The sequence below is a fragment of the Ursus arctos genome, unplaced genomic scaffold (genome assembly GCF_023065955.2).
Source record: "Ursus arctos isolate Adak ecotype North America unplaced genomic scaffold, UrsArc2.0 scaffold_4, whole genome shotgun sequence".
Classification (NCBI taxonomy): Eukaryota; Metazoa; Chordata; class Mammalia; order Carnivora; family Ursidae; genus Ursus; species Ursus arctos.
In genome coordinates this window covers 79,538,199-79,557,328 of record NW_026623056.1, presented here as the reverse complement: position 1 = coordinate 79,557,328, position 19,130 = coordinate 79,538,199, and the positions used below count along the sequence as shown (strand labels likewise).

The 19,130-nt window shown below is 39.0% G+C and overlaps 1 protein-coding gene across 5 annotated transcripts in view; it reads right to left on the bottom strand.

Annotated features, from left to right (window-relative positions):
• Nucleotides 1-19,130, bottom strand: part of N6AMT1 (N-6 adenine-specific DNA methyltransferase 1) — a 40,179-nt gene that overhangs the window by 10,803 nt on the left and 10,246 nt on the right. For 2 of the 5 annotated variants that reach the window (XM_057306504.1, XM_057306502.1), the window contains exons 5-7: nt 17,581-17,722; nt 16,481-16,538; nt 4,733-4,817 (exon numbers count right to left, since the gene is read on the bottom strand). In XM_057306504.1, coding sequence (XP_057162487.1) covers nt 4,754-4,817; nt 16,481-16,538; nt 17,581-17,722 — 264 coding nt within the window. In that variant the 3' untranslated portion in view covers nt 4,733-4,753. Of the gene's footprint in view, nt 1-4,732; nt 4,818-5,607; nt 16,539-17,580; nt 17,723-19,130 lie in introns of those variants that run through there. The other 3 variants (XM_026517014.4, XM_048214901.2, XM_057306503.1) reach the window with 2 other exon arrangements.

Genomic DNA, 19,130 nt, shown 5'->3' with positions numbered 1-19,130 from the left:
GGCTGCAGTAGGACCAAGCCCAACAGTTGCTTGACTGAATTTCAGAATTGCTATGGACCAGTGACCCCTTTGTGTCTCCCATTTTCTCTCCTTTTGAACAGCAATACCCACAGCACTTACTGTATGCCTGGCCCAACATCGTAGGTTGGGTGTGGGTGAGGTGGACCTTATGTCTCTTTAGCTCACAGGTCCACAGATAAGGAGTTGGTGCATTTGCTGTAGTTAAGGAATGACACCTGAGGGGTCTCATACGCTCCTAGACCTGCGTTTTTAGCCCCACTCTACACTGGTGTCTTGTTAACGTGCTGGTCACTGCATCTCACGTCCTCCACTGGAGAGTATTTATGATGATTTGCACATCAGCTGTCTGCTACCTTACATAGAATAGGGCCATTAGGTAAGGCACCTGGCTGGCTCAGACCACGGAGCATGCGACTCTTGATCTTGGGGCTGTGGGTTCAAGCTTCATGTTGTGTGTGGAGATTGCTTGGGAATAAAATCTTAAAAAGAGAGAGCAGAGCCATTGGGTGCTGTAGGTTAGAAACAAGATGATGAGTTCCAGATGCTGAGCTGATGTTGTAACGGGTTGAGACTTCGGGGGGCTTCCCCTGGGCAAGAGAATGCAGCAGGGTGATGTTATGTTACTTCTGAGATCAAGCTATAGGAGATGACAGCTTCCATCTTGGTCTCTGGCTCTCAGATCCTTTCTCTGGGAGAATCCATGCTGTGAGCAGCCTTATGGAGAAGCCCATTGCCAAGGAACTAAATTCTGCTAATAGCCGTATGAGTGATCTTAGAAGTGGATCATCAATCCCTATTTGAGTCTTGACATAACTATGGCCTTAGCTGACCACTTTATTGTAACCCCAGAGACCCTGAGCCTGAACCACCCAGATAACCTCCCAAATTTCTGACCCTCCAAAATAAAAGTTTGTTGTTTTACGCTGCCATTTGGGGGTGGGGGTGATGGTACTTTGTTATGCAGAATAGTTACCTGTAATGAAAACATGGACACTAATGTAGCCGCCAGTCAGCTTAAAAAAAAAATAACAATGTTTGAAGCCTCGTACCCCGTGTGTGCATTGCTCTAATTCAATCCACTGGAGCAAGTTCTCTGCCTTCAAGGGCTCACGTGATTAGATTTGGTCCACCAAGGTAACCTTAGATAGTCTCCCTATGTTAAGGTCTATATCTTTAATTACATCTGTAATGTCCCCATGTAATGGAACATATCCACAGGTTCCAGGGCATAGGTAGGGCATGGACATCATTCTGCCCACCATATGTATGTGTATATCTCTAAGCAATACATAAATGAACTTTTTACTATTAAATATCCTTTTATAAATGTTCCAACTTGAGTTTTCTGTTCAACATTTTGTGCAATTTATGTTGATGAATAATTCACTTATTTTCACTGATATATTCCACTATTAATTTATCCATTCTTTGGTCAATGAATTTTAGGTTGCTTCCAGGTTTTCTTATTATGGCTAATGTTAAAGCTTTTTTTATATGCCTCTTGGTGTTCTAGTATCAGTATCTAGAAGTGGAGTTTCTAGACAATACAGTATAATTATCTTTCACTTTACTTGATAATGCCAAATTGCTTTGCAGAAAGGCTGAGCCAGTTTGCCCTCTATCAGCAGGAAGAGTTACCTTACTGCCTATCTTCACTGATACTTGGAATTGTTAGACTGCTTAGTTTTCTAAAATGATAACTCCTTTGAGTCATGATTTGCATTTTCCTAATAATATAGTAATATTATGGTAATAAGGTAAGTTTTTTCTCTGTTGTCATTTAATCATATTTATATTGGATTTTTACTGATGCTTTTCTACTTGTTGATTTGCTAAGAATTCTCTATTTGTTCTGGCTATGAAGGTCTATACATGTTGCAAACTTGTTTCTTCATTTTCTTTATATGGTGTCTTTTGAGGAAGAAAACTCTGTACTATTAATGTATGATCAGTCTTTTCCTTTAATACATGTATTTTTTCATAGTTTATAGAGATGCTTTTGTGCCCTGATATCATTAAAGATATTCACCTATGTATTTTCTAAAACTCAAAAAGTTCAGTTTTCTCATTTTAATCTTTAATCCACATTAGTGATTGAGGGAGAAAGACTGTTGGAGAAGGTCATCAGGAAAGATGTGACTGCCACTGGGGCACCTGGGTGGGTGAGTTAAGTGTCTGACTCTTGGTTTTGGCTCAGGTCATGATTTCAGGGACATGAGATCAGGCTCTGTGCTCAGCAGGGAGTCTGCTTGAGATTCTCTGTCCCTCTCCCTCTGCCCCTCCCCCCAGCATGCATGTGCTCTCTCTCTCTCTCTGAAAGAAAGAAAGAAAGAAAGAAAGAAAGAAAGAAAGAAAGAAAGAAAGAAAGAAAGAAAAAGATGTGACAGCTTGTGACCCACTAGCTGCACCCTGGCAAGGGAGGGCTCCTTACCCCCTTTCCTTTCCTTGGAATGTGTGTTCTGCCCACTGTTGCCACAGCTGGAGCCATTTTCAAAGACACGGCTTTGAGAGAGCAATGTGTGGTTGAGACCATCAAGATGGTGTATGTGGCTGAACCCTGTTAAGGCCTCTATGCAAACGTGTAAGATTCTGGTGGGTGGGTGCTGAGATCTATTCATCCTCCTGCTGCCCAAAATAAGCCTTGTCTGTGACTTTCCCTGTTTATTAAACCTGCCACCCACCAATCCGGAGCGGGCGGCCTCTTTCTTCGGTCTCTTCCTTCCCTCTGTGTATGGGGGCCAGTTTCTCATTTTACCTGGGGAACTCCTGAGGTTGTGAACTGACAGTCACTTGTACCAGTACTAGTTACAGAATATTCCATTTCATCTGCAGGGTCATCTCCATCATCAGTATCTATATGTATGCACGTTGCTTTATGGGTTTTCTATTCTGTTTCAATTTGTTTATCTTTGGGCCAATAAGAAAACTGTCTTAATTATTATTGTTGAATAATCTTGGACATCTGTGTGGTTCAAGCTCCTCCATGTTCTTACTGAGAGTGTATTGCTAGTTCTTGGCCATTTGTTCTAGTTCCAGGAAAAACCTTCTTGGGATTTTTTTTTTTTTTAAGATTTTATTTATTTGAGAGAGAGAGAGAGAGAAGGAGCAGAGGAAGAGGGAGAAGCAGACTCCCCGCTGAGCAGGGAGCCCAACGTGGGGCTCGATTCTGGAACTCTGGGATCATGACCTGAGCTGAATGCAGACACTTAACTGACTGACCCACAGGCCCCCCACCCTCTTGGGATTTTGACTGGAATAGTACTGTATCTACAGGAAGAATTGGTATCAAATATACCGAGTCTTCCTATTCTTTTTTTTTTTAGATTTTATTCATTTATTTGAGAGAGAGCACAAGTGGGGTGAGGGTCAGAGGGAGAAGCAGACACCCCGCCTCCCCATCTGAGCAGGGAGCCTGATGTGGGACTCGATCCGGGACTCTGGGATCATGACCTGAGCTGAAGGCAGACGCTTAACGACTGAGCCACCCAGGCGCCCCAGTCTTCCTGTTCTTGAACATTCTTGAGTAACTCTCCATTTGTTTAGGTCTTTAAAACGTCTTTTAATCATATTTTAAAAATGTATGCATGCTAGTCTTGTGCAGAGGTTAGATTCACTTCACGGGGAGTAAGTGTGTTTTCATTGTGAATGGTTTTATTAAAGCACATTTTTATTCTTTTGGGGGTCTAGTGCATAGAAATACAAATGGACTTTTGAATATTGATCTTATAGGCAACCACTTTCCTGAGCTCTTTATTATCGCTAATATTTTCTCTGTAGCTCTTTGGAGTTTTCTTGGTAAATGATCATATCATCTGCGAATAATCTCAATTTTGTTCAACCTTTCCTATCCTTTTTCATTTATTCTTCTTATTTTGCTGGCTAGAACTTCCAGTGGAAATATTGAATAAGAGTGGTGATAGGTGGCATCTTTGTCGTGATTTTTAAAGGAGATGCTGGATGTTTCCAGGGTTTTTCCTTAAAAATATTCACCATAGTTTTTGGTATACAGGTCATATCAGGTTAAGGAAGTTCTTACTCATCCTAGTTTTCTAACTGTATTAAATCTTAAAAATGTTTTTCCACATCTGTTGAGGTGATAATGTGTTTTTCCCCCTTTAATCTATTAGAATGATAAATGGAATTTATAGTTTTTTCTATTAAGCCATACTTATACTCCTGGGAAAAACTCAACTTGGTCATGGTGTATCATCTGTTTTATATATACTGCTAGACTTAGTTTGTTGAAATTTTATTATATTTTTCCTCTACGTTGATGTGACTGGTGGCAAGTTTCCTTTTTTATACAATCCTTATCTGGTTTTGTTATTAAGGTTAAACTTGCCTCATACAATTAGTTGGGGAAAGAATCATCTCTACTTCTTGGGCATACAGTTCAACTATATTGGTCACATCTGACTGAAAATTGGCCAATGGAATGTGAAGTGACTTAAGCTATTTCCAGGACTGGTTCATAAAAATCTCCCATGCATAATCCACCATTCTTTTTTTCCCTAACCATGTTAAGTTAAAAGCTGAACGTGGTGATGGTACAAAATAGAAGAACCCCGAGTCTCCGATGTTCCTAGGAGCAAGGAAACTGGATATAGTGATTGGCAAATGTATCAGAAACCTACTAAGTTTTTGAGGAAATCTACTGTCAAAGAAACCCAGTGCCTACCCCCCCCTCCAAAAAAAAAAAAAAAAAACCCACCTTGTGACTCTTGAATGTGCCTTAGAAGAGCTCTTGGTTGAGCAGGAAGCTGATGGCAAAATTTCTCACCCCCAAGATGTTGTAACTATTGGAAAGTGAACAGAAGTCATAGATGCTACTTCCAGAACTTGCCCATAAAAACCTCCCGTGGGTGACCCTCCATTCTCTTGTCCTTCTTCATGGTGACTTAGAGGTTATGTGCTGTGTGTGGCAGTGGCACCAGGTAAGACCTATGTCAAATGTGGCCCCGGGGAAGAACAGACAAGGCAGAGCTGAGTCATGGAGAGCGAAGACTGACAACTCTCCCCAGAGAGCAAGAGCTGCCAGTGCTCTGCCTTGTCCTTTCAGCTCCTCTCTTTCCTGAGATGGCTGGGTTAATTCTGCAAACTTGGCAATTAGGTTGGGGTCGTGTGTCAGCGTTCTGGCCAATGTAATTAAGGAGGGAGTGAAGGAAGTCACTTATAAAACCAGCCCATAAAAACCGCCCACGGGTCATCCCCCAACCTTGGAAGTTCCTGTTGAAGATGGTGGCGTCCCAGGATGGGGAATTCTGCGTTCCTGCATAACTGCCTGCAGTGAGCTCAGCTGTCCTCCTGCCCACAACCATTCTGGCCTGTGACCTGAGCAAGCATTCACTTTTATCTTGTTTATTTTGTTAAGCCATATAGATTTGGAGATTGCTACAGCAGTTCTCCTCCCCGACTACTACAGGAAGGAGGCTCTCTTTCTTGATTCTCTGCAAAAACTTGTATGAAACTGAAATAATCTGGTCTTTCAAAATTTTGTAAAACTCACCTTTGTAAAACCATCTGTATCTGAACTTTTAAACTTTTTGGAAGGGGAGTTCATAATCATATAATCATTCAGGCTTATTATTTCTCATTAGTTTTTTCTTCTTTTAAAATTTTATTTAAATTCAATTAATTAACATATAGTGTATTATTAGTTTCAGAGGTAGAGTTCAGTGATTCATCAGTTGCATAAAACACCCAGTGTTCATTACATCCCACCATCCAGTTACCCCATCCCCCACCCACCTCCCCTCCAGCAACCCTCAGTTTGTTTCCTATAGTTAAGAGTCTCTTGTGGTTTGTCTCCCTCTCTGATTTTGCCTTATTTTATTTTTCCCTCCCTTCCCCTCTGATCCTCTGTTTTGTTTCTTAAATTCCATATATGAGTGAAATGATAGGATAATTGTCCTTCTCTGATTGACTTATTTCACTTAGCATAATACCCTCTAGGTCCATCCACATCATTGCAAATGGTAAGATTTCTTTTCTTTTTTGATGGCTGAGTCATATTCCATTGTATATATACCACATCTTCTTTATCCATTCATTTGTCCAAGGATTTCCATAGTTTGGCGACTGTGGACACTGCCGCTATAAACATTAAGGTGCAGGTGCCCCTTTGGATCACAATGTTTGTGTCCTTTGGGAAAATACCTAGTAGTGCAATTGCTGGGTCATAGGGTAGCTCTATTTTTAACTTCTTGAGGAACCTCCATATGTTTTCCAGAGTGGCTGCACCAGTTTGCATTCCCACCAACAGTGCAAGAGGTTGCACCTTACTCTGCATCCTCGCCAACATCTGTTGTTTTCTGACTTGTTAATTTTAGCCATTCTGACAGGTGTGAGGTGGTATCTCATTGTGGTTTTGATCTGCATTTCCCTGGTGATAAGGATGGTGAGCATCTTTCCATCTGTGTGTCGGCCATTTGTACGTCTTCTTTGGAGAAGTGTCTGTTCGTGTCTTCTGCCCATTTCTTGACAGGATTATTTGGTTTTTGGGTCCTAGGTTTGATAAGTTCTTTATAGATCTTGAATACTAGCCCTTTAGCTGACCACCGTTGTTCAACATCGTACTAGAGATCCTAGCCTCAGCAATCAGTTAACAAAAAGAAATAAAAGGCATCCAAATCAGCAAAGAAGTCAAATTCTCACTCTTCACAGATGATATGATACTCTAAGTAGAAAACCCAAAAGACTCCACCCCAAAATTGCTAGATCTCACACAAGAATTCAGCAAAGTGGCAGGATATAATATCAATGCACGGAAATCAGTTGTTTTTCTATACACTGAAACAGAAGAATGAGAAATTAAGGAATCAATCCCATTTGTAATTGCACCAAAAACCATAAGATACCTAGGAATAAACCTAACCAAAGAGGTAAAGGATCGGTACTCTGAAAACTGTAGAACACTTATGAAGAAATTGAGGAAGACACAAAGAAATGGGAAAAACATTCCATGCTCATGCATTGGAAGAACATTGTTAAAATGTCTATGCTACCCAGAGCAATCTACACATTCAACGCAATCCCTATCAAAACACCATCAACATTTTGCACAGAGCTGGGACAAATAATCCTAAAATTTGTATGGGACCAGAAAAGACCCCGAATAGGTAGAAGAATGCTGCAAAAGAAAACCAAAGCTGGTGGCATCACAGTTCTCAACTTCATGCTATATTACAAAGTTGTCATCATCAGGACAGTATGGTACTGGCACAAAAACAGACATATAGATCAATGGAACAGAATAGAGAACCCAGAAATGGACCCTCAACTCTATGGTCAACTAACAATCTTTGACAAAGCAGGGAAGAATATCCAATGGAAAAAAGTCTCTTCAACAAATGGTGTTGGGAAAATTGGACAGCCACATGCAGAAGAATGAGACCAGACCATTTTCTTACACCATACACAGAAAAAGACTCAAAATGGATGAAAGACCTAAATGTGAGACAGGAATCCATCAGAATCCCTGAGGAGAACACAGGCAGCATCCTCTGTGACCTCGGCCGCAGCAACTTCTTGCTAGACACGTCTCCAAAGGCAAGGGACACAAAGGCAAAATATGAACTATTGGGACTTCATTAAGATAAAAAGCTTCTGCACAGCAAAGGGAACAGTCGACAAAACCAAAAGACAACCGACAGAATGGGAGAAGATATTTGCAAATGTCTTATCATCAGTTTTGATAAGCTTTTTTTTCCTCCGAGAGCAGCAGCAGCAGCATTTGGTATGTTAGTTTCTTGGAGCCACTGTAACAAATTGTGGCCAATGTGGCGGCTTCTAACCACTGAAATATATTCTCTCACAGTTCTGGAGTTTAGGAATCTGCAATCGGCTTCACTGGGCCAAAATCGAGGTGATGACATGGCCATGCTTCCTCCAGAGGCTTTAGGGGAAAATCTGTTCTCACCTCTTCCAGACAAGGCGGCTGTTGGCCTTCCCTGACTACAGCACTCCTGTCTCTGCCTCCATGGTCACATCACCTTCGCCTCCTCTACGGAGGCATCTTCCTCTTCCTCTTAGCCATACAAGTGGATATACTTGTGACTGCATTCAAGGCCCACACAGACCATCCAGGATAGTCTCCCCATCTCAAGGTCCTTAACTACATCTTTTGTCTTAAAAAGTAATATTCACCCTTTGCCATAAAGGTAATATTTACAGGTTCCAGGGATTAGGACCTGGTATCTTTGCGGAGAATTATTTAAACCTATCACACCTGGTAACTTGTTAGAATGCAAATTCTCAAGTCCTGCTGAAGGAACTCCAGGGGTGTCTTAACAGCAATGTTGTGGTTTAACAAGTCCCCCAGAGGATTCTGGGAGAATGCTGGTTTGAGTACCACTGCTCTAGGATGTTGTCCAGTTCATCTCCGTTTAAAAATTACTGGCACCAAAGTGTTCATAGTGTTCTTCCCATTTGTGCCTTTTCTTTTTATCAATATAAACAGATTTTTTCAAATTTCACCCTTTGACATTGTCTCTTAAAATTGTTTTTTGCTCTTATGTTTATTATAGTCTCTATTTTCTACTTGGCCATATTCTAACTTCAAATTGGACACTTAGTATATTAATTTTGAGACTTTTTTAAAAAAATAAGCACTTAACGCTGTAAATTTCATTCTCAGTTTTACTTCCACTGCATTCCCTAAATTCTGATACTGAAATTTTCTTGTCATTAATTTTAAAAATGCCAATTATTATTCTTTGAACTATGAATTATTCAGGAGCATGTTTTTAATTTTGCAAATGCATGAAGTTTTAAAATATATCTTTTTCTTAGTGATTTATAACCTAATTGCATTATAATCAGAGAATATAGACTATATGATACCGATTCTTTGAATTTTACAGGGAACTTGCTCTTGGCCTAATATGTAATTAGGTTTGTAAATACCCCATGTATACTGATGTATTCTCTAACTGTTGCTTCCAGAATTCTGTATTGTAAGTCCACCTTATATCTACTATTCAAATCTACCTTTATCATTTTTGTGTATCTCCTTGATGCAGTGGTTATTGAGGGGTGATGTGAAATCTTCCTATATGATAGATTTGTCAATTTATATTTGTATTTCTATTTTTATTTTATAGAGCATGAGGCTAGTTTACTAGTTGCACTCAAGTTTATAACTGTGAATATCTGCCTGGTGATATTCTTTTCTCATTCTTTAGTGTGCATTCTAACAATGCTTTCGGACTGTCCGTGTCTGAGCTTCCCAAGGCTGCTGTAACAAAGTGTCACAGAGCAGACAGCCCAAAGCACCAGAGATGTATTCTCTCAGAGTCCTGGAGGCCAGAAGTCTGAGGTCAAGGTGTCAGCAGGGCCACCCTCTCTAAGAGAGCTCTAGGAAAGAATCCTTTCTTGCCTCTCCTAGCTTCTGGTAGCTGCCAGCAATCCTTGGCATTGCTTGGTTTGTAGACTCATCATTCCAATTTCTGCCTCATCTTCACATGGCATTTTCCATATCTGCATCTCTACATCCAAATTTCCCTCTTCTTACAAGGACACCAGTCATATTGGACTTAGGGCCCACTCTAACCCAGTATGATGTCATCTTAACTTGATTACATCTGCAGAGACCCTCTTTCCAAATAAGGTCACCTTGACAGGTTCTGGTTAGACATGAATCAGGCGGAGGCACTATTTAACCCAGTACAATGAGCTATTAAGGGAACTAGCTCACCTTGTTGATTTGTCTGATAGATCTTCCTTCATCACTTTATTTCCAGTCTTTTTCTTTTTTTTTTTTTAAGATTTTATTTATTTATTTAACAGAGAGAGACAGCCAGCGAGAGAGGGAACACAAGCAGGGAGAGTGGGAGAGGAAGAAGCAGACTCCCAGCGGAAGAGCCTGACATGGGGCTCGATCCCAGAATGCCAGGATCACGCCCTGAGCCAAAGGCAGACACTTAACGACTGCGCCACCCAGGCACCCCAGTCTTTTTCTTTTTTAAAGATTTATTTATATATTTGAGAGAGAGAGCAAGTGGGAGGAGGAACAGAGAGAATTTCAAGCAGACTCCCCAGCAAGCACAGAACTTGATACAGGCTTGATCTCACGACTCTGAGATTATGACCTGAGCCAAAATCAGGAGTCGACGCTTAACCGACTGAAAGACCCAGAGGCCCTTTTATTTCCAGTCTTAAAATGTACTTATACTTCAGAGAAGTCTCTTATAATCACTATAATTGAAATTTAAAAAAATCATGTCTTCTATTTAGATAGCTTGATTCCATTATTTGATGACTGAGATATTCTAAATTATATCACTTTAGCTTTTTTTTTTTTTTTTTTTTTTTTAGGTATTATTTTGGAGTAATCTGTACACCCAAGGTGGGGCTCGAACTCACAACTCCAAGATCAAGAGTCACACATTTTACTGAGTCATCCAGGCGCCCCATCACTTCACCTTTTGATTTGCCTCCCTTTTCTATTTTTTTTTAATTGAGGCTATTTTTTTTTTAAAGATTTATCTGAGAGAAAGAGAGAGCACGAGCAGGAGGGGCAGAAGGAGAGGGGGAAGAGAATCTCAAGCAGACGCCACGCTGAGCACAGAGCCCAATGCAGGCTCGATCTCATGACCCCTTGAGCCAAAACCAAGAGTCAGATGCTTAACTGCATCATCCAGGCACCCCAAGGCCTTTTGTCTTCTAATTTGCTATTTACCTCTCCTGTTTCTACTGTTTTCTAGTTACTCTTGAACTCTGACCATACTGTATTACTTTCATAGGGCTGCTGGCACAAATTACAACTTTAGGACAATAGAAATGTATCCTCTCAGGGTTCTGGAGGCCAGAAGTCTGAAATGTGTTTCTCTGGTCCAAGACTAAGGTGTCAGCAGAGCCTGACTCTCTCAGGAAGCTCTAGGGGAGAATCAATTCCTTGTCTCTTTTAGCTTCCAGAGCTCATTTCTTGCACTCCTTGGCTCATGGTCCCTTGCTCCATCTTCAAAATCATAACACTTTCTTTTTTGATTTAAAATCTCCCTCTCCCTCTCTCTTACAAGACACTTGTAACTTGACTCAGGGCCCACCTGGATAATCTAGGATAATCTCCCCATCTGAAACCCCTTAATCACATCTGTGACGTTCCTTTTGCCACATAAAGCCACATTTATAGATTCTAGGGATTAGAACATGGATATCTTGGAGGGCTTATTATTTATCCTACCATACATACATATTAAGTCATTCCTTTGCCTCCTGAACAATACAAAGAATTTAGAACACTTTACCCTGTTGATCAAAATGCCCTATTTATATGCAACTGTTTACTATTTTAGTTATTATTTTCAAGCCAGATAAATCACACTATAATTATTAGTATTTTATATGTTTGTTTGCCTTTATGTACACATTTCCCACTTTATTTGCCATCAGTAATTCTTCCATTTGAGACATTTTTTTTTTTTTAAGATTTTATTATTTGAGAGAGAGCAAAAGACAACACGAGCTGGGTGATCTGAGCTCATGACCTGAGCTGAAGGCAGATGCTTAACTCACTGAGCCACCCAGGCACCCCCCATTTGAGCCTTCTGGGATGGTTTTCCTTTCCCCTGAAATACATCTTTTATTTATTTATTTGTTATTTTTTAAAAGATTTTATTTACTTATTTGACAGAGAGAGAGCAGGAGCATAGGCAGGGGAACTGGCAGAGAAGAGAGAGCAGACTCCCCGCTGAGTAGGGAGCCTGATGTGGGGCTCGATCCTGGGACCCTGGGATCATGACCTGAGCTGAAGGCAGCTGCTTAACCTACTGAGCCACCCAGGTGCCCCTGAAATACACCTTTCAGAAGTTCCTTTACTGTAGATCTCTTGTTGGTAAACTCCCTCATTTTTATCTACTTTTTAAAGCCTTACTTGTCAGAGTTTTGTTGGAACACAACAGATGGTCCGTTACTCCCAACACTTCCAGGATGTTACTCCACTAGCTTCTGGCTTCCTTTGTTACTGTTTAAGAAATCTGTTGTTACTTTAATTATAGGTCCTTTGTAGCAGTGTTGGCAAACATATTAAAGGGATAAATGGTAAATATTTTGTGGTTTGTGGGCTACGTGGTTTCTGTGGTCTTAGCTGCAACTACTCACCTCTGCCACTGTAGGCCAAAGCAGCCACACACAATACACGGATGAACTGCCAGGGTTGTGCTCCAGTATTTTAGTTACAGAAAACTTTGCCAACCCCTGCTTAACAGTGAGTTGTTCCTTCCCTTTGATCACCTTTTAAGATCTCTTTGTCTTTGATGTTTTGCAATGTCACTACTGTATGTCTAGGTGTGGATTTCCCTTTTTTTTTGTTTGTGCTTCCTGGATCTATCTTCTTTTTAAAAAGTCAATTCTGGAAAAATATTAGCCATTATCTTTCCAAATATTGCCTTTCTTACATTCTTTTTTGGGACTCTTGCTTGTTTTATCCTTCATAATCATTATTGTTCCTTCATATTTTCCTTTTATCTTTTTGGGCAGCACTCTATGAATTTTTTTCAGTTCATTAATTCTCTTTTCGGCTGTTTACCCTGTCCATTGTGGGTTTTGATTTTAGGAATTCTGTTTCTCATTTTTTTAAAAAGTGACTTTTGGGGAACCTGTTTTTATTAAAGCTGAAGATAACTGGTAGGTATGTGTTCAGCTGAATGGATAAGTTTTGATATATTCATACAATGGAAATAATCAGAACATACAGAAGTGAGAATGAATAAATCACTGCTGTACACAAAGGCATGGAAGAGTCTCACAAAAACACTACTGAATGAAAGAATCTAGACACCAAAGGGTATAGACCATATGATTCATTAATACAGGTTCAAAGCAGGAAGACCGTATCTGTAGTATAAGGAATGTAACAGAATTCTAAGACGGCCTGCAAGGTTCATTCCCACTGATGTACCTGCACTGTGTCATGCCCATCCTTTGACTGTGGGTAGGACTTATGAATGACTTGATTTCTCTCTGTAATTAGGCTACATTAAATGGCAATAGTAAAGAAATTTTGCAGTTGTAATTAAGGTCCCTAATCAGTTGAGTTTGGATTAATTAAAAGGAAGATTATACTGGGTGAACTTGACCTAATCAGATGAGCCCTTTCAAAGAGATTCTAGGCCCTCACTGTAGATTTGAAGGTAGAGAAATTCTCCTGCTGGCCATAAAGAAGCAAGCGACCATTCTGTGAACTGCCCGTGGAGGTGATCATGGTACAAAGATCCAAGAGAGGCCTGTAGAAGGTGAGAATTATCCCTAGCCGACAGCCAGAAAACAGTGATTCAGGACCCTGAACCCCAGATGAGATCACAGCCATGACCAACACCTTTACTACAGCCTGGTGAGATTCTAAGCAGTGAATCCAGCTCACTATACCCACACTCCTAACCCAAAAAGACTGTGAGACCATAAATTTGTGCTAACACCAGTAAAGTTAGAGCCGTTAGCTATGCAGGAATGAAAAACTAATACAAACAGCCAGGCAATGGTTTCCCTTGGTGAGTGGGAGGTGATGACTGGGAAGGGAATCTGGTGGAGCTTCTGGAATGCTGGTAATGTTCCATTTCTTGATTTGGGTGTAGTTCAAATGGATGCTGACTTCATAAAAATCCATCAAGCTAGACACTTATGACATATAGAATCTATAAGGTATGTTCCACCTCAATACAAAGTTTACATAAAAAGAAAAATGAAAACAGAATGGATATAGGCATTGTATGTATTGTATTATTATATATGCAAAGTAATTTTAGTGTATGTATGAATAACATACTACATCTACACATAGAATGATTTACATTTAGTCATAAGCGTTCCTAACATGGCTATATTTCTCTTAATCGTTTCCTCTTTTCAGTCCTGTCTGAATTTTTCTTTTTTTTTTCGTCCTATTTTAATTTGTATTCCTTTTTCTTTCCAGTATGAGGGAAAAAGGAAACAAAAAGTAAAAGAACTACAGCTAAATTTTGGAATGGAATATTATCACTCCTATGTTTTAAAATACACTGTTTTTTGTTTTGGTAAGCACAAATTAACACTAATGCATTTCCATGTCTCTCTCATTTTTAAAAGTCAACTTCAATTTGTTCTTTCCAGTTTCTTCTTGTGAGCTTTCCTTTATGTTAATCCTTTAAACATGTCAAACATTCCACAATCTGAATATAATAATTCATTCCACTGTTTATATCCCTTAGGTGTCTAATAGTTTTTTTTTGTTTTTGTTCTTGTTTTTTTCTGCTCTCATTATTGTAGCTTCTCGGTGATCAATGGTTTACATTTAATGTTAATTATTTTATGTTAATGTTGCTACCTCACATAGACAGTATGAATTAAATCCTACAACAGAGGGTAGCACAATCTATAATAGTAATAGATTATTACTATTTTTCTTTTCATTCAAGGTACAAGCAGTTTTTTTGCTGCTTCCCTTGGGCTAAGTGATGCGGTTTTACAGGTCCTCTTTCTTCCTGTATTTGATAGCTCGCTCTTAACACAGAGAGCTGAATGAGCACCTCTCCTCCTGAGGGCTCCGGGCCACAGTTACTGACCACCAGGACACAGCATCCCCCTTTCACACTAGCACTGCTTTCTCTTGTTTGCAGAAAGCACGTATTTCCCTGTCTTTAATTACTCTATGAGTCTGCTATGGCCACTAGGACAAAGACCATAGGCTGGGTGGCTTCAACAACAGGAATTTACTTTCTCACAGTTCTGGAGGCTGAAGTCCAAGAGCAAGGTGTCAGCAGGTTGGGTTTCTTCTGCAGTCTCTCCCCTTGGCTTGCAGACGGCTGCCTTCCCACTGCGTCTCATATGGTTTTCATCTGTGTGCAAGCATCCCTGGTTTCTCTGTATGTCCTAATCTCTTCTTGGAAGGAGGCCAGTCAGACTGGATCAGGGCCTCCCTGATAGCCTCCTTTCACCTTCATTACCTCTTTGAGGCCCACCTCCAAATACACTCACCTTGAGGTTTGGACTTCAACATGTGAATTTGGGGGGGGACACAATTTAGTCCATTAACAGCTATGCATGTGAAGTTTGGGGGACTTTAATGTAGCATTTCTACGGTTTTTAATCTCCTATATTGATAGAAGTCTTCTATGCTGATTTTGCAGTGTTTCAAACATTATCTGAAAATATTCAAGACCCCATTCTCCAAAATTATAACTAAAAACCCACAATAAAGTTCTAAATTTTTTTAACCTTTTTTTTTTTTTTTTTAATTGTAACATTTCAGATGACTGTTTCTGGGAAGGGGAATATATTTACAGATATAAGATTCAAGTAAATACTAATTTTGACATCTTTACTGCTGAAAGCAGTATAAGCAAATTGAAAAAAAGTGTTTGGAAGTCAGATCTGTGTCTGAATGCTGCCATACTTGGCTTTACTCTGTAACTACTGTGCTTCTTTGAACAAGTTATTTGACCTTTCTGGACATCAAAGGAGGGTAATTCCACTCTTTCTGTGCATTGTCCTAAGCATTAACTAAGAATGCGATTTAAAACAATAGTTCTAAGATTTGGTGCATTACCTTAAGGAACACTGGGAAGCACATTTTAAAAGATGCAGTTTTTAGGTCTGTTCAGCAGAGGATTCCACCAGTGTATAGTGGCGCTTAGGAATTTATAATCTTAAAAAGCTTCTCCAGTTGATTCTGAACGTAGCCCAATTAACAATAAATTCTAGACTCCACTCACTCTGATCCTACACATATAGGCCAGAAGAAAACAGAAATATATGATAAAGGATAAAAGGTAGGAAAAACATGACCAGGGAGAAACATGGAGGCAGAAGGCATTCTATATAACAGAAATAGAATGGAGACAATGAGCAAGTGAAAGTAAATTTAAAAAAATTTTTAAACGAAAACCTTTTAAAATTTATACAAGTCATTTGTTATCACTGTGTAAATGCTACCATAAAAGAGTAGAGTTCCCTGTTCCCTCCTGCCATTTAGCTTCTGAGACGTTCCTATGTTCACATACACACCCCCTCTCCACTGGGTTTCAAAATTATACATACAGGATTACACTGTTTTGTAATTTGCTTTTGATTCACTCAATGGTACAATAGGAGCACCTTCAGACCTGACTCGTGTCTGTGGCTGGATACATCACTCATGTTCCGGTTCTATATATAAAATGCAAATAATGTATATTATATATGCATTTACTAGCATTTATGCAACTATTTCTATAGGCTTGATTACCTAGGTAAAAAAGAATGCTGTACCCGCCCCACCTTTTTCTATATAACCAGACAATTTCACTTAATTTCCCTTGTTAACCAAGAAATGACTTCAGTTTCAAATATGCCAAATACATTCAGCTTCCCTCTGTATATATATTCATATATATATTCAATATAATATATATTATCAATATATACATATCCAGCATAATACGCATCACACACTATAACTTAGGACTTAGTGAACTTTAGGATTGAGAGGAGTTCTTGGCCTGCTTGCCTGGAAAGTGCAACAGTCCCTTGTAGACCTCTCGTCATCATTGTTTTCAAAATTTCTTCTAGAATAAAAATTAAGACAAAAGGTAAAATCTAATTAAAATCATCTGGTGAAGAGTGTATGATCACTAAAGTTTAATAAGATGATAAACAGAGACTATTTACAAATTCTACTCATCTGAGAAAACAATGTACACCAAGTAAATTTCTATTAAAATGGACCTCGGTCAAATGGGAGCATTTGCATTTTCAAGGTGTTGTGGAGAATTCTAATCAGACTGAATGGCCTTGCTTTGCAGTGGTGGCTACTCTGGACTCAACAGAAACATTAATTACACTTGTCATTATAGCAAGTAATTCGTTTAGTTGCTTGGCTCCCATCCTGGCCTTCCACACTCCCTTTGGGATGAAAAAAGTCAATGAAAGTAGGGCAAACTGAACAGTGACATTGAACAGTGGAAGTAAATGAAGTAGCCTGTTTCTTTCACGCATACTGAAAAAAGCAGCACCTTCCCTTTTGTAAATAAGTAATACTAAAAAGACTGAATTAAGAAAATGGAGTTACAAACAAAGCAACACTTAGTATCATGATGTGATTTGAGGGGCAAAGGATGTAAGGTGTAAGATGAAAATTAAGCTTGTGTACTGAAAGAGAAGAAAGATTATGGTCAATCTAGTTATGGAGTCATCTGAAGACCAAGATCTAAAAATCCAAACCATGAGCTAGCTTTCATAACAAACTTCACATGAACTAAAGAGTACATAGCAGAATTGTCAAGGGCATGAAGACTACAGTGTGGAGAGAAAATTCATGATATTCAGAGTGAAGTGTTAAAAGAAGAAATTACAGATTTTGTGTTTGAGTATTAGTTTATCAATTAGGAGAAACACTGTTCTCTCCCTTTAAAAAAATAGTACTTTCTAAAACCAGAAAAAACTCTATCTTGAAAATCTCTCTATTCTTTCAATATGAATGTTATGTTTGTGTGAGCTGTCGTCAGTGATTATATTTATAGTATTTCAGGTTACTTTATAGTCTTTAACACTATTAACTTTAGATTTCAGCAAAGTTAAGTGGTTAAAAGATAAAGTGGTCTGCATTACCTGGATTGTTTTCTTTAATGGTAACTAGATAGAATAATCCTCTAGGTGACAGAAGATCTGGAGCCAGTGGGAACAATCGGTCCATGACTTCCCGACCATTTCTGCCACCAGCCCAAGCTGCTTCTACTCCGTGACTTCCTACCTGTGACCATTTAAAGAAGACTGTTTTGTTTCAAGTTACATTCAGAATCACACACAGAATCTTTCTGACAAGTAACATTCACCAAACAAGTGTATACTTTGTATTTTACTGCTGTCCAGGAGGCAGAAAAGTTGAATCTGAGCCCCACCATTTCCTAGCCCTGTGACCTCATGTAAGTTTGTCATTTTTGTGAGTTAGTTTCCTCCCTTATCTGTAAAATCAGAAAAATAATAGTTTCAACTGTAAAAGTAGAAAAACAGTAACAAATTAACTTTTTCCATTGCTAGGAATAACAGGGAAAATATATGTGAAGTTTGAAAACATTGCTCTGCACGTATCAAGTGCTTAGTAATAGTTGTTACTCTTTATGCAATGTTTATATTGAGAGAGAGAGGTGATTCTTAATACAGAACGATTAGGAAGAAACTAAAAGGAAGATCTTGCATTATAAGATCTACTTTGCAGGAAGTTAGTTTCAACATGTCCCGCTGCATCTGGCTCTCTTCTAAAGTGTGAATCGTACAGACCTTTTTAAGGAACCCAGTTAATATATGAAGGCTCGCCAAAGCATTTTTTCCCGTAACAATCTATCATAGAAGCAAAACCCATGAGAGTTCAGATGGTATTAAAAATCTTTAGATTCTTATCATTGTATATTGTTTTCAAAACTAAAGAATATTTTGAAGAAACCTTTCAAAAACAATTAACAATTATTTTCTTTCTATATCCTTCAATGGTTTTATCCATATTTTAGTTTAAATTGTATACAACCATGCCTACTGCTTTTACTCATTTAAATGGTATATATTTCTCCATTAAAGTAAATTTCCTTATACCTATAACTGTGTGTGTGTGTGTGTGTGTATAATTTTACAAATAAGGGAAATACATTCATATACCTGCTTTAAAAAAAGCTGCACTTTCCCCTTTTACTGTTTTGCTTGTTTGCTCCTTCCCCATCTCACACACATACACATACACATGTTTTTTCTTGTTTGTCCATGTTTTACAAAGACAGGATTATATTCTATATTTTTACCCTGTATCTTGCTTTTCTTACTCAACAATACCTTAAGATGAGCTCTTCATGTGATCAGGTATGGTTCTGATTTACTCTTCTAATGGCTACCTAAGATTTTATAATGGAAAAGTATCTCATCTTATGTAGCTACTGATGAGCATCCAATGCATTCATTTGCTTAAATTTCTTGTTTCTAATTTTTTAAAAGATTTATTTGTTTTAGAGAGAGAGAGAGAGCAAGGGAACAGAGAAGGAGTAGAGGGAGATAATATCCAAGCAGCCTCCTGCTGAGCACGGAGTCCTATGCGGGGCTCAATCGCATGACCCATGACATCAAGACTGGAGCCGAAACCAAGAGTCGGACGCTTAACCAACTAAGCCACCAGG